The sequence below is a fragment of the Somniosus microcephalus genome, chromosome 5, assembly GCF_052327205.1.
Source record: "Somniosus microcephalus isolate GS21.2 chromosome 5, FLI_Smic_1.0, whole genome shotgun sequence".
Classification (NCBI taxonomy): Eukaryota; Metazoa; Chordata; class Chondrichthyes; order Squaliformes; family Somniosidae; genus Somniosus; species Somniosus microcephalus.
Window position 1 is genome coordinate 263,674,985 of NC_140991.1, and position 13,860 is coordinate 263,688,844.

A 13,860-nucleotide genomic window follows, 5' to 3' on the forward strand; every position below is an offset into this window, starting at 1 on the left:
ATCTAACTCATCTCTTCGTGTGGTTGTTTGGAGTTTGACCCGCAGTAGATGTTTGCCAGACTGTGTTGCCCAAATGCATGTTACCTCTGACAGCCGGGGAGGAGGGTTATAAAGGTCACAGGTCAGACGCACACTTATTATGGATGTGATCGTCATCAAAGAAGAACCCGGCCCGAAATTTAAGCTTAAAACCCATGGCCGGAAGGAAGGGAATGAAAAATAGTAGAAAGACAAAAACATCCCCTCCTTCTCGCTCTCGTCTCCCAGCGACGCTCGGGTTAAAACCATCACATTATTCAAATCGTGTCCGTTAAGGAGCAGGGGCGCGTGCGCGCGCTAGAGAGAGAGTCTCACACAGGAGCGAGCGAAAGAGAGATAGTGTCTCACATAGGAGCGAGCCTGGGATCGAGCTAAAGAGAGTCACACAGGAGCGAGCCTGGGATCGAGCTAAAGAGAGAGTCACACAGGAGCGAGCCTGGGATCGAGCTAAAGAGAGTCACACAGGAGCGAGCCTGGGATCGAGCTAAAGAGAGAGTCTCACAGGAGCGAGCCTGGGATCGAGCTAAAGAGAGAGTCACACAGGAGCGAGCCTGGGATCGAGCTAAAGAGAGAGTCTCACAGGAGCGAGCCTGGGATCGAGCTAAAGAGAGAGTCACACAGGAGCGAGCCTGGGATCGAGCTAAAGAGTCTCACACAGGAGCGAGCCTGGGATCGAGCTAAAGAGAGAGAGAGAGAGAGAGAGTCTCACATAGGAGCGAGCCTGGGATCGAGCTAAAGAGTCTCACACAGGAGCGAGCGAAAGAGAGAGAGAGAGAACACACACACACACACACACACACACACACGAGCGAGCCTGGGATCGAGCTCGAGAGACGAGCGAGCCTTGGCTCTGACTGAGAGACGGAGCTGAGCGACAATCCACACAGGAGCCGGGGAAAGAGAGAGGAAGGGGACGTCGAGAGCCGTGCCACAATGTATTACTCGGACACAGGTGAGTGCGGGTCAGGATGTGGCGCCGCTCTGTCCTGGCCGTTAAATTCGCAATCACCGCCTTTTATTCTGCCCCACCCCCGCGCTTGTTCTCACCGACGGAGAGTTTGAAGCTACCGTTAAATAACTCTCATCACCTCCCCCCCTGGTCTGCCTCCCTCCACCGGGGCTCCAGTCACTGGGCCCATTGCCGGACTGTCTTGGCCCCTCTGTGGCTCGTTCATCTTCCCCTCGAGCTCCGTGTGTGTGAGAACGAAGCGGTACGTTCATCTCGGGGATCCCTAATCCTCGGCCTGGAGCTCAGGCTTTGTGCAACAATCGGTACCAACCCATGTCTGAGCTGCCCTGTGTGTGCACTCTCTGCGGATACACTGAGGATGGCTGAAGCTACATTGTAATAAAAATGAGATACCAGCTAAGGCAAGGTCAATGTTAACGGGAATGTTTACATAATGTTATGGAAATGTTTACATGGTTGATTTCAGTTTTTGACATTGACCAGCTGTCCTCATTGGCAGTAGTAATCCTAAATGTTTTAAATCACAGGTGTTTTTCCTTTGGGTTTCTTTGGTCTTCAAGTTACTTTTTTCAGAATATATTTTTCTGCGAGTTCTGTTTGGCGTAGTCCTGGTTCTTCTACATGCATGCTATTTAAAAAAAATGTTATTGTTGAATACAAAGTTCACTAACGGCAACAAAACGTTGTCATTTGTTTTTGGCAAAATCTAATTTGATTGGTAGTTACCATTTTGGAGACTTTCTTGGTGAAGGGTTAAGGAGGAAGCTGAAGGTGATGGCTGTCTTCAGTAATTATAGGTAGGAAGTAATTAACTTTCAGATTTAGCAGTTTTTTTTCCAAAATTCAAACAATTTTAAAAGTCTCATAATTAAATGGTTTTAATGTGTTTGAAGGTTTACTGTTTTGTCTCATGTTAGTGATTTAATTGCAGTAGACATTCTTCCTGTAAATTGAAAGAGAATTGAACAAATAGTGGGAGTGAATTGTGAGGTTTTTAGCTTTGAATTTTTGCTATTTTCTTAAAGACAAATTCTGTGGAAACCAGAAAAATATTTGAACAATATCCAAAATTTCTCAATTATTGTCACAATTTGACCTTAAAACAATTGGGAAAATGAAGTTGTGTATAATAACACAATGTAATCTCAATTTTTATCCTTTTTACCAACAAACAGTTTTTTGCTTAGAAGCACTGAATGTACTTTATAATATTTGCTGTTAATTTGTGTGCAGATGGTGAATCATAATTGCAAACTTTCCTGGGGACTTGCGCCATTGTGATGGCCCATCTATGGTATAGGGATCCTTGAACGGAGCAAAAAGAGGAAATTATGGAGAAAGTTACTTACACCATTAATTATGCAACTCCATGTTTTCCTGGGACTTTTGCAACGCTCCTCCATTACCCTCGCTGAAAACACAAGGACCTGTTTTTTGCGATTAGAAATAGTATTGCGGCTATGAGCGTTATTATGGAGTAAATCAGACAGCAACTTCTGGTGTCCGCACAAGCACAGTGAAACCCAGAAGTCAGGAAGTTGCTGTCCAATTTACTCAGCTCCTCCGGATGCTTCGCTACAACGGTACCTTGACGAGAGATTCACCATTAAAATACAGGAAGGGTGTGAAGTTGCGGTTCTTGCCCACCAGTTACCTACTAAGCACGCCAGAAGAAGTTAGGGCTGGCGCATTTAGGTGTAAGTGAATTTTTAATGGCATGATAGGTCTTAATTACTGCCAGACAACCTCTGGCACTGAAAATTTACTTTAACAAGTGTGAAATCTCATTCCTTCAGAACTTAATAAATATTAAAATGCATTTTTTTTTACATTTTCTTTGTCTTTTACTGCTTTCTCTTTCCATCACCCTCTTTCTTTTCCTCTCCCATCTTTATTTCCTTCTCTATTTTGCTTACATGCTTTTATATTGAATTAAATATTCTAATTTATACTTCTGGGTTTAGACTCTGCATGTCTCAGTGAGGATTCTTCAATCTGATTGGTTGAAGAGACACACTGTTGCTTGGCCTGCTCACACAATAACCATAAGTTGCTGCTCAAAAGCCCACAAAAAGTCTGTAGGCAGCTGTAAGTGTAATGAATGGTGAGCGCTGTTCCTTCATCATTGACTGCAAAATCCAGGCCAAGGTATTTGTAGTTATCCCAACCCCATTGAAATTAATGGTGATCACCATTTTCCTGCAAGTAACTTAGTTTTCACGCCATTGCCACTAGGCCTAAATAATGGCCCTGGCAGTGGCATGATACTGTCTTTACAATACATGCACTAAACCTGACTTGCTTTTAAATGACAGTGAAAATAATTTTGAGTTCCTAAAGAATTAATTTCCTTTCAGAGTACAAATAACAGCAATCTCTTAGCCAAAGACATAGCAAAGATAGATATTTCAGCCAAATACCTCAAGCTGTAGCAATGAAATTGTGTTCTGAGTAAAAATAAATATTCTTAAAACACCAGAGAGCCAGTTTGTCAGCTCTTTAAATTTCAAATTAAAACTAGCTGCAGAGAACATAATTTAATGGTTTTTTTATAAGCTTGTTTGCTTTTTAAAAAAAAAAAAAAAAAAATTTCAATAGACCATGCAGCTCCAATGAAGCGCACACACAATCAAAATAAGACCAAATAATAGATGAAATGTAGCACTCTCAATCTTCAACATTCCGACTTTTATATTTTTCCTATAACTGTAAAAAGTGAAGCAGCTTAATGAAAATTACAATCCAAAGTAGCTTTTTTTTGGCAATCAATTTGCTCAATTTCCAATGTAAACCTGTAGATTCTGGTTCAACTTCAATACAATTTTGCATACAATTAAAAAAAAAACACACTAGTGCCCATTTGAAGGAAAATAAAGATGGGCATTAGTGGTTTCCTTCTGTAAAACAAAGTCCCTTTTATTGACCATTGGCTGTGTCGCTTCCTTGTGCCACTATCCTTGCTGTGGCATATTCAAATCTGTTTTCCTGTAAAATTTGGTGCCAATTCACCACTGGCGGGTTGGGGTGCACAACGGTCTGACTTATGGCATTGGTCAGGAATATTTGGGCCATAGTATCCGATGACTGTGAAAACCAAGGTAAATTCATATTTCACAGAATCACAGAAACCCCACAGTGCAGATCGAGGCCATTTCGGCCCATCGAGCCTGCACCGACACATATCCCACCCGATCCCCGTAACCCCTACACCAACACATATCCCACCCTATCCCCATAACCCCACGTATTTAATCCCCCTAACACTAAGGGTCAATTTATCATAGCCAATCAACCTAACCTGCACATCTTTGGACTGTGGGAGGAAACCGGAGCACCCGGAGTAAACCCACGCAAACACGGGGAGAATGTGCAAACTCCACACAGACAGTCGCCCGAGGCCGGATTCGAACCCGGGTCCCTGGCGCTGTGAGGCAACAGTGCTAACCACTATGCCACTTTAATGAAGTATTTTGTCTAACTTGTTTTAAAAGCCAAATTCTTGATTATTTGCCTGAACCTGTGTGAAAGGCTTCACTTATCTCTTAAGATGCTGAAATGATTAAAGCTGTGTGCTTAGAAAATAGTAGATGAGCTGTTCAGGCCATACTGAATTAATTCAATTTCCTGAATAGGCTAACATTTTAAGCTCGGGCTGAATTTAAACCTTTTCACTTTTTTTGTGATGATTCAGAATGTTGAAGCACTGAATGGCTTTTCCTAAAAACAAATGTCTAGATCTTAATCTACTTTTGTGATATTTAGTTTTTAACAGCTAGATACTCCTAACAAGCTATGTGAGTACTGTTGTTTTTGAATTTGTTTAATATTTTTCACTGGTCTACAGGATTTTTAACTTGGAAGAGATTACCCTTAAACGCTGCTGTTCCCTAGTATAAAGCTGAAGTACTGTAAGGAAGACTGGGGCCAGATTTTTGCCTTGTTGTGGCTGACTGCAACAATGTGAAGACACTGAGTTTGTGATCCTGTTCTTCAAATTTGGGAATGGAGTGAAAGAGCTGAGGAAGAAAGGGAGGGGGAGAACATCCCAGGATATGCTGTCCTGAAATTATTTATTTGACATGAAGTTGTAGATGACTACCACATATTTTCTTCATTGTTTTGACTCTGCAGAATCAATATCACTGTTTATAGTGCAACACAATTACTGACACACAGTACTCGACAACCATTGTAGGACTATTTAATAACTCACTTTGCATCATTTAGATTTCACTTATTTGAAGATGTAATGCATCATTGAACAAGTGATCATAATTAGTTTGTATATTTGATTTTTTGAGGTATTTGGTGTTTAAAATGACTTTTTGGAATATTAAACATATAATTATACATTTTTACTGGTGAACCCCATGTTATGTATTGTATGCAATATTTGAGCATGTCCTCAGACTAGGATACATGTAAACTGAAACATTACAGTACGATGGTTGACTTCCTGATCTCAGCTGGTGCTGTTTGGCCAACTGTCCTTTTTGGAGGGAGGAAAATTGTGGACGACCATTCATTTGAGTCACTCAAATTTCCTACTCCTTGATTATGGATCAGCATAGCTTGTATACTTGGAACACCTTGTTGTATGCTTTCTGTGGAGTGGCGTATTAATGCAGATTGGGTGCCTCTGGTGCTGATGGTACCCAAGGGTGCTCAAAGAAATGAGACTTGTGCTAAGTGACCCCAAACTTAACAGCTTGCTGTCGTCAGGGATGGTTTCCATGGACCAGAGAAACTCCTGTTGTACTAGTGTTCAAAAAGGGTCACAAGTAAGATCTGGGTAATCTAGGCCTATTAGCTTGACTTCTGTTACAGGCAAATTGCTAGAAGGGATCATTAGAGATGCTGTGTATGATGACTGGGACAAAGAAGGGGTAATTAGAGACTCAACATGGCAACTGAAATGGAAGGTCCTGTCTCACCAGCCTGGTTGAGTTCTTTTGAGGAAGTTACTAGTTTGGTGAATGAACGTAGACCAGCTGACATTGTGGATTTTCAATAAACTTTTTAGCAAGGCGCTACTAATAGGCTACTTTATCCTGTGGGATTGAAGGGCAGATCCTGGGATGGATAAGGAATTGGTTGCATTCTTGTAGACAAGAGGGTTAATTAGTGTTTTTGCGTGGAGCTCAGTTGCTAGTGGATTACCACAGAGATCGATCGTAGGGACATTGCTGTTCACAATCTATATTAATGATCCGGATGAAAGTGATCGGTGTGGGAGTGGGGGCTGTCTGCAAGTTTGTGGATGACACAGATTTTTGCAAGTGTTAGAGCCTTGAATGAGGGGAAAAAAATGACTATATTCAGATCGAGATACAGTGGGGGAAATTGGGGCCCACATCTGGCAGATGACATTTATTTAATATAAATATAGTGTACGTATGTGGGTGGGGCTAATGTCAACCCATGTGCACCATGCAGGGTTCTGAACTAATGTCTGTTGAGCAGTAAAGAGACTTGGGTGTTATGATAAATGAACCACTCAAGGTTCACGACCCCCGTCCGTCCGCGCCCCCCCCCCCTCCCAGTCCGTCCGCGCCCCCCCCCCTCCCAGTCCGTCCGCGCCCCCCCCTCCCAGTCCGTCCGCGCCCCCCCCTCCCAGTCCGTCCGCGCCCCCCCTCCCAGTCCGTCCGCGCCCCCCCTCCCAGTCCGTCCGCGCCCCCCCTCCCAGTCCGTCCGCGCCCCCCCTCCCAGTCCGTCCGCGCCCCCCCTCCCAGTCCGTCCGCGCCCCCCCCTCCCAGTCCGTCCGCGCCCCCCCTCCCAGTCCGTCCGCGCCCCCCCCTCCCAGTCCGTCCGCGCCCCCCCCTCCCAGTCCGTCCGCGCCCCCCCCTCCCAGTCCGTCCGCGCCCCCCCCTCCCAGTCCGTCCGCGCCCCCCCCTCCCAGTCCGTCCGCGCCCCCCCCCTCCCAGTCCGTCCGCGCCCCCCCCCTCCCAGTCCGTCCGCGCCCCCCCCCTCCCAGTCCGTCCGCGCCCCCCCCCTCCCAGTCCGTCCGCGCCCCCCCCTCCCAGTCCGTCCGCGCCCCCCCCTCCCAGTCCGTCCGCGCCCCCCCCTCCCAGTCCGTCCGCGCCCCCCCCTCCCAGTCCGTCCGCGCCCCCCCCTCCCAGTCCGTCCGCGCCCCCCCCTCCCAGTCCGTCCGCGCCCCCCCCTCCCAGTCCGTCCGCGCCCCCCCCTCCCAGTCCGTCCGCGCCCCCCCCTCCCAGTCCGTCCGCGCCCCCCCCTCCCAGTCCGTCCGCGCCCCCCCCTCCCAGTCCGTCCGCGCCCCCCCCTCCCAGTCCGTCCGCGCCCCCCCCTCCCAGTCCGTCCGCGCCCCCCCCTCCCAGTCCGTCCGCGCCCCCCACTCCCAGTCCGTCCGCGCCCCCCCCCTCCCAGTCCGTCCGCGCCCCCCCTCCCAGTCCGTCCGCGCCCCCCCCTCCCAGTCCGTCCGCGCCCCCCCCTCCCAGTCCGTCCGCGCCCCCCCCTCCCAGTCCGTCCGCGCCCCCCCCTCCCAGTCCGTCCGCGCCCCCCCCTCCCAGTCCGTCCGCGCCCCCCCCTCCCAGTCCGTCCGCGCCCCCCCCTCCCAGTCCGTCCGCGCCCCCCCCTCCCAGTCCGTCCGCGCCCCCCCCTCCCAGTCCGTCCGCGCCCCCCCCTCCCAGTCCGTCCGCGCCCCCCCCTCCCAGTCCGTCCGCGCCCCCCCCCTCCCAGTCCGTCCGCGCCCCCCCCCCCAGTCCGTCCGCGCCCCCCCCCTCCCAGTCCGTCCGCGCCCCCCCCTCCCAGTCCGTCCGCGCCCCCCCCTCCCAGTCCGTCCGCGCCCCCCCCTCCCAGTCCGTCCGCGCCCCCCCCTCCCAGTCCGTCCGCGCCCCCCCCCTCCCAGTCCGTCCGCGCCCCCCCCCTCCCAGTCCGTCCGCGCCCCCCCCTCCCAGTCCGTCCGCGCCCCCCCCTCCCAGTCCGTCCGCGCCCCCCCCCTCCCAGTCCGTCCGCGCCCCCCCCTCCCAGTCCGTCCGCGCCCCCCCCCTCCCAGTCCGTCCGCGCCCCCCCCTCCCAGTCCGTCCGCGCCCCCCCCTCCCAGTCCGTCCGCGCCCCCCCCCTCCCAGTCCGTCCGCGCCCCCCCCTCCCAGTCCGTCCGCGCCCCCCCCTCCCAGTCCGTCCGCGCCCCCCCCCTCCCAGTCCGTCCGCGCCCCCCCCTCCCAGTCCGTCCGCGCCCCCCCCTCCCAGTCCGTCCGCGCCCCCCCCCTCCCAGTCCGTCCGCGCCCCCCCCCTCCCAGTCCGTCCGCGCCCCCCCCCTCCCAGTCCGTCCGCGCCCCCCCCCTCCCAGTCCGTCCGCGCCCCCCCCTCCCAGTCCGTCCGCGCCCCCCCCTCCCAGTCCGTCCGCGCCCCCCCCTCCCAGTCCGTCCGCGCCCCCCCCTCCCAGTCCGTCCGCGCCCCCCCCTCCCAGTCCGTCCGCGCCCCCCCCTCCCAGTCCGTCCGCGCCCCCCCCTCCCAGTCCGTCCGCGCCCCCCCCTCCCAGTCCGTCCGCGCCCCCCCCTCCCAGTCCGTCCGCGCCCCCCCCTCCCAGTCCGTCCGCGCCCCCCCCTCCCAGTCCGTCCGCGCCCCCCCCTCCCAGTCCGTCCGCGCCCCCCCCTCCCAGTCCGTCCGCGCCCCCCCCTCCCAGTCCGTCCGCGCCCCCCCCTCCCAGTCCGTCCGCGCCCCCCCCTCCCAGTCCGTCCGCGCCCCCCCCTCCCAGTCCGTCCGCGCCCCCCCCTCCCAGTCCGTCCGCGCCCCCCCCCTCCCAGTCCGTCCGCGCCCCCCCCTCCCAGTCCGTCCGCGCCCCCCCCTCCCAGTCCGTCCGCGCCCCCCCTCCCAGTCCGTCCGCCCCTCCCAGTCCGTCCGCCCCTCCCAGTCCGTCCGCCCCTCCCAGTCCGTCCGCCCCTCCCAGTCCGTCCGCCCCCTCCCAGTCCGTCCCCCCCTCCCAGTCCGTCCCCCCCTCCCAGTCCGTCCCCCCCTCCCAGTCCGTCCCCCCCTCCCAGTCCGTCCCCCCCCTCCCAGTCCGTCCCCCCCCTCCCAGTCCGTCCCCCCCTCCCAGTCCGTCCCCCCCTCCCAGTCCGTCCCCCCCTCCCAGTCCGTCCCCCCCTCCCAGTCCGTCCCCCCCCTCCCAGTCCGTCCCCCCCTCCCAGTCCGTCCCCCCCTCCCAGTCCGTCCGCGCCCCCCCTCCCAGTCCGTCCGCGCCCCCCCTCCCAGTCCGTCCGCGCCCCCTCCTCCCAGTCCGTCCGCGCCCCCCCCTCCCAGTCCGTCCGCGCCCCCCCCTCCCAGTCCGTCCGCGCGCCCCCCCTCCCAGTCCGTCCGCGCGCCCCCCTCCCAGTCCGTCCGCGGCCCCCCCCTCCCAGTCCGTCCGCGGCCCCCCCCTCCCAGTCCGTCCGCGGCCCCCCCTCCCAGTCCGTCCGCGCCCCCCCCTCCCAGTCCGTCCGCGCCCCCCCCTCCCAGTCCGTCCGCGCCCCCCCCTCCCAGTCCGTCCGCGCCCCCCCCCTCCCAGTCCGTCCGCGCCCCCCCCTCCCAGTCCGTCCGCGCCCCCCCCTCCCAGTCCGTCCGCGCCCCCCCCCTCCCAGTCCGTCCGCGCCCCCCCCTCCCAGTCCGTCCGCGCCCCCCCCTCCCAGTCCGTCCGCGCCCCCCCCTCCCAGTCCGTCCGCGCCCCCCCCTCCCAGTCCGTCCGCGCCCCCCCCTCCCAGTCCGTCCGCGCCCCCCCCTCCCAGTCCGTCCGCGCCCCCCCCTCCCAGTCCGTCCGCGCCCCCCCCTCCCAGTCCGTCCGCGCCCCCCCCCTCCCAGTCCGTCCGCGCCCCCCCCTCCCAGTCCGTCCGCGCCCCCCCTCCCAGTCCGTCCGCGCCCCCCCCTCCCAGTCCGTCCGCGCCCCCCCCTCCCAGTCCGTCCGCGCCCCCCCCTCCCAGTCCGTCCGCGCCCCCCCCCTCCCAGTCCGTCCGCGCCCCCCCCTCCCAGTCCGTCCGCGCCCCCCCCTCCCAGTCCGTCCGCGCCCCCCCCTCCCAGTCCGTCCGCGCCCCCCCCTCCCAGTCCGTCCGCGCCCCCCCCTCCCAGTCCGTCCGCCCCCCCCCCCCCCTCGTCCGTCGGGCCCCCCCTTCTCATTATCTGAACAGCAATAGATTGGGAAAAGGGGAAGTGCAACGAGACCCAGGCATGCTTGTGCACCAGTCGCTGAAGGTAAGCATGCAGATGCAGCAGGCAAAAATGGCATGTTGGCCTTCGTAGCGAGAGGATTCGAGTACAGGAACAAGGATGTCTTGCTGCAATTGTACAGGGCCTTAGTGAGACCACACCTTGAGTATTGTTATGCAGTTTTGGTCGCCTTATCTGAGGAAGGATGTTCTTGCCATGGAGTGAGTGCAGCGAAGATTCACCAGACTGAATGACGTATGAGGAGAGATTGGGTCGATTGGGCTTATACTCGCTGGAGTTTAGAAGAATGAGAGGGGATCTCATTGAAACTTATAAAATTCTAACAGGACTAGACAGACTAGATGCAGGAAGGATGTTCCCGATGGAGGGGGAGTCCAGAACCAGGGGTCTCAATCTAAAGATAAGGGGTAAGCCATTTAGGACAGAGATGAGGAGGAATTTCTTCACGCAGAGAGTGGTGAACCTGTGGAATTCTCTACCACAGAAGGCAGTAGAGGCCAATACATTAAATATATTCAAGAAGGAGTTGGATATATTTCTTAAGGCTAAAGGGATCAAGGGACATGGGGAGAAAGCAGGGACAGGGTACTGAATTTGGCTGATCAGCCATGATCGCATTGAATGGCGGAGCAGGCTCGAGAGGCTGAATGGCCTACTCCTGCTCCTGTTTTCTATGTTTCTCCGCGCCCCCCCCCCTCCTATTCTCTTCCCCCTTTTCTCCCCCCCCCCCCCCCCCCCCCACTTTTGGTCACTTGGCCTTGGCTTGGCGTCAATTTTCATTGATTGCACTTCTGTGAAGCACCTTGGGATGTTTTACTATGTGCTATATAAATGCAAATTGTTGTTGATGGATCAGCTAGTCTTTTCCTTAGTCATTTTCATATGTTCGTACATCAAGATGGTAATATTTAGTGTGTTCCTGACTCTTTATTTTAAAATAGAAGAGGCTTATTAAGAGTCAGCAAAGTGAAGGCAAATCCAATAAACCACTGAGTAATTTCTTTTTTGGGGTTCTTGTTTTTGGTCAAGCAGCGGACATAAGGGCAGACAATTGCAATCCAATTGCAAAAGATACCAGATGCCGTAGTTGATCTTGGGGCGATATAAATGTCCATTTTAATTTTCTTTTTCCTCATTGGTTAAATCTCTAATCTTCCTTGCAATTTAATTATTACTTTCATTTTCCTCCCAATTATGTTGCATGAAATCTTTCTTCCTTCCAACATTTTTCTGCCCAATCACATTACATCAAAAATTTGTGTGGTACAGCTTCAGCTATTTCGTGCAAATTACATCTGTGGCTTGCTTTATAACCAGGTTCAAAATGGCTGCACTCATTTTACTAAATTGTAACTGAGCAAATGGTGAGTGAAAGCTCCAGTCTTTCTGATGTAGGTTTTGTGGAGGTATAGTCACTCATGGCCAGTTTATACAATGACTCCTCGTTATTCCAAATTTGTTAACCAGATATATATTGATTATTTGTAGATACCATGAGTGGACGGATGCGAGCGAAGAAAAGACCAGCTATTTTTGAAGCATCACTGGATAACAATCCTCCCTTGAGATCATCAGGAAGACAGGTGTTGTACAGTATTATTAAAGCCAATATTCACTGGGGTTTTCAATTTATTTTTTGAGTTAAAGCGGGTGTTGCTTGTAGACCAAAACCTCATGAATTTTAAATGATTTGAAATCAGATGCACATCATACTGCGTTAATTTATCTTGTTACTAAGTTTTTTTTAAAAAAGCACAAAATTGTTAGTACAATAGCTACCAATGGATGCTATGTAATTTAAAGAGTTTTCATATTGCTTTAACATGTGATATTGAATGTTCTTTTAAAGTACCGTTTTTTAAAATGATAAATGTTCTCAAGTATAAAGTAATATCTGGAGTGATGAAGATACAATATATAGACTTAAATATATACTTTGTAAGTTGATATATTTTAGATAAATGTGTGGTAAAAGATGATCACTGTAGTCCTGCAAGGCTGCAAATATCCTCTTATGAATTTGTAGTATTTGCACAGAATTTTCTTTTGTTCTCTACTAAAGATGCCATTTGTCATTGCTCTATTTGCAATCCCTAGCCTTGGGATGGATGTCATTGCAGCTTTGCAGATGGATTGAGCTGTAGTAAGTGACATATGTTCCATAGTATCTTAAAGAAGACTGTAGAAGATTGTAGCATTTGACAGAATTGACAATACTTTTTGTATTGTACCCTAGGTAGTTCATTAATAGTTTGTAGTTACATTTGTATAATTTTTTAAAGAATGCTTTTGTGGAGTTGTGTTGATAGTTCAGCTATTCATTAATATCAATAAATTAATTTTGCATTTCTTTTGGTATAATTAAGGTCAAAAAGAAAACTTTTGAAACTGAGGAAGAGGAAGAAGGTTGCGAAAAGAAATATAGGAAGTGTGAAAAAGCTGGCTGCAGTGCAACATACCCTGTTTGCTTTGCAAGTGCTGCAGAGAGGCAAGTGGAGTTGATGCTTTAAATTTATTGCAAGAATCTAGCGAACATGAGATGATTGTTCAGCTGATTTTTATGTACACACAATATTTAGGAGGAGCAATGTAACTATCAATATATTTGTATGGGATTTACAAATGAGTTTTTAATGAAAGACCTATTTGCTCAGTGGAATTATGTGGTTGGATCAGTATTTACTTTGTGTATTTTGTTGTAAACTCATGTATAGGTCAAATGATGACATCTAATTACTATACTTGCTAATAATCCTTCCGGAACTGAGAACATTTTACAATTGACACTTTATAAGTGTACTGTAAATTTAAGGCAGGCTTAGAGTTCTGGCATGTTTTAAATTATATGTATTCAGCATCTGATAATTATAGGAATTTTTAATCTCTACCACCCTTCCTGTTCAGACCTGCTTGTAAAGGGTGGAAGGAATATTATGGTGCTACCATGTGTTATCTCTTAAAGTATCTATTTCATCTTCAGATGATGGGTTCCTTTTGAAGTTCAGACTCAAATCTAAGTGCTGTCCCCTTGTCTATAAACAAAGGTGCAACTTAAAACTCTTATCAGCTATGTTGAAAATTCTAGTTTTTAACTAACTTTTTTGTTTTCACTTACGTTTAGATGAAGTAGAATTACATTGTTTTTGTTGTAAACATTGAGCTTAAGTGCTTAAGTTGAGGACCACTTTGGAAACTTTTGAAAATATTTTAGCTATTGTTTGAAGAAAAAAAATTTACCCCCCCCCCCCCCAATTTAAGTACAAATGTATTTTCTGTGTTTAGAAGCAGGTAGGGGATCTGCATCCGAAACTTTGCCAATGCTATTCTGTTGTCTGCTGCTAAGAGCTGTGTGAAAATGCCCGAGGCTGATTTGTCCTCCCTTTCTGCTGCAGAATGCCTGATTACTGATTTACAGTAACTCCAAGTTGTTTGTGCATTACATGCTGTGCCAGAAAATGTTTGTGTATAAAATCTGCAGTTAAGTACTGTGTAAACATTAAAATGGGAGAAATCCGTTTTGCATGTAAGTTCATATTTGGTAAAAAGAGTCTAAATTAACCTGACACAGCTTGGATGTGGAGTCAGCTTCTTGGCAGGCTTTTCTTTCCCAAAGTCCTTCATGTGAGAACCTAGATTAAGCAGTTGGTAAGGGGCAAGTTTTATTTGCATCATTGGACTTGCATATTTAGGACATTAAG

At 51.3% G+C, this 13,860-nt stretch overlaps 2 protein-coding genes across 3 annotated transcripts in view; one reads left to right on the forward strand and one right to left on the reverse strand.

The window, feature by feature from the left end:
• LOC147117701 (putative thiopurine S-methyltransferase) overlaps positions 1–204 on the reverse strand; it is an 88,692-nt gene extending 88,488 nt beyond the window's left edge. Inside the window, exon 1 of the mRNA XM_085988918.1 lies at positions 12–204. Within this exon, the coding sequence (XP_085845044.1) occupies positions 12–79 (68 nt within the window). The 5' untranslated portion in view covers positions 80–204. The remainder of the gene's footprint in view (positions 1–11) is intronic.
• Positions 205–646: 442 nt separating this feature from the next.
• kdm1b (lysine demethylase 1B) overlaps positions 647–13,860 on the forward strand; it is a 115,111-nt gene continuing 101,897 nt past the window's right edge. For both annotated transcript variants that reach the window (XM_085988912.1, XM_085988913.1), the window contains exons 1-3: positions 647–991; positions 11,651–11,745; positions 12,529–12,650. In XM_085988912.1, coding sequence (XP_085845038.1) covers positions 973–991; positions 11,651–11,745; positions 12,529–12,650 — 236 coding nt within the window. In that variant the 5' untranslated portion in view covers positions 647–972. The remainder of the gene's footprint in view (positions 992–11,650; positions 11,746–12,528; positions 12,651–13,860) is intronic.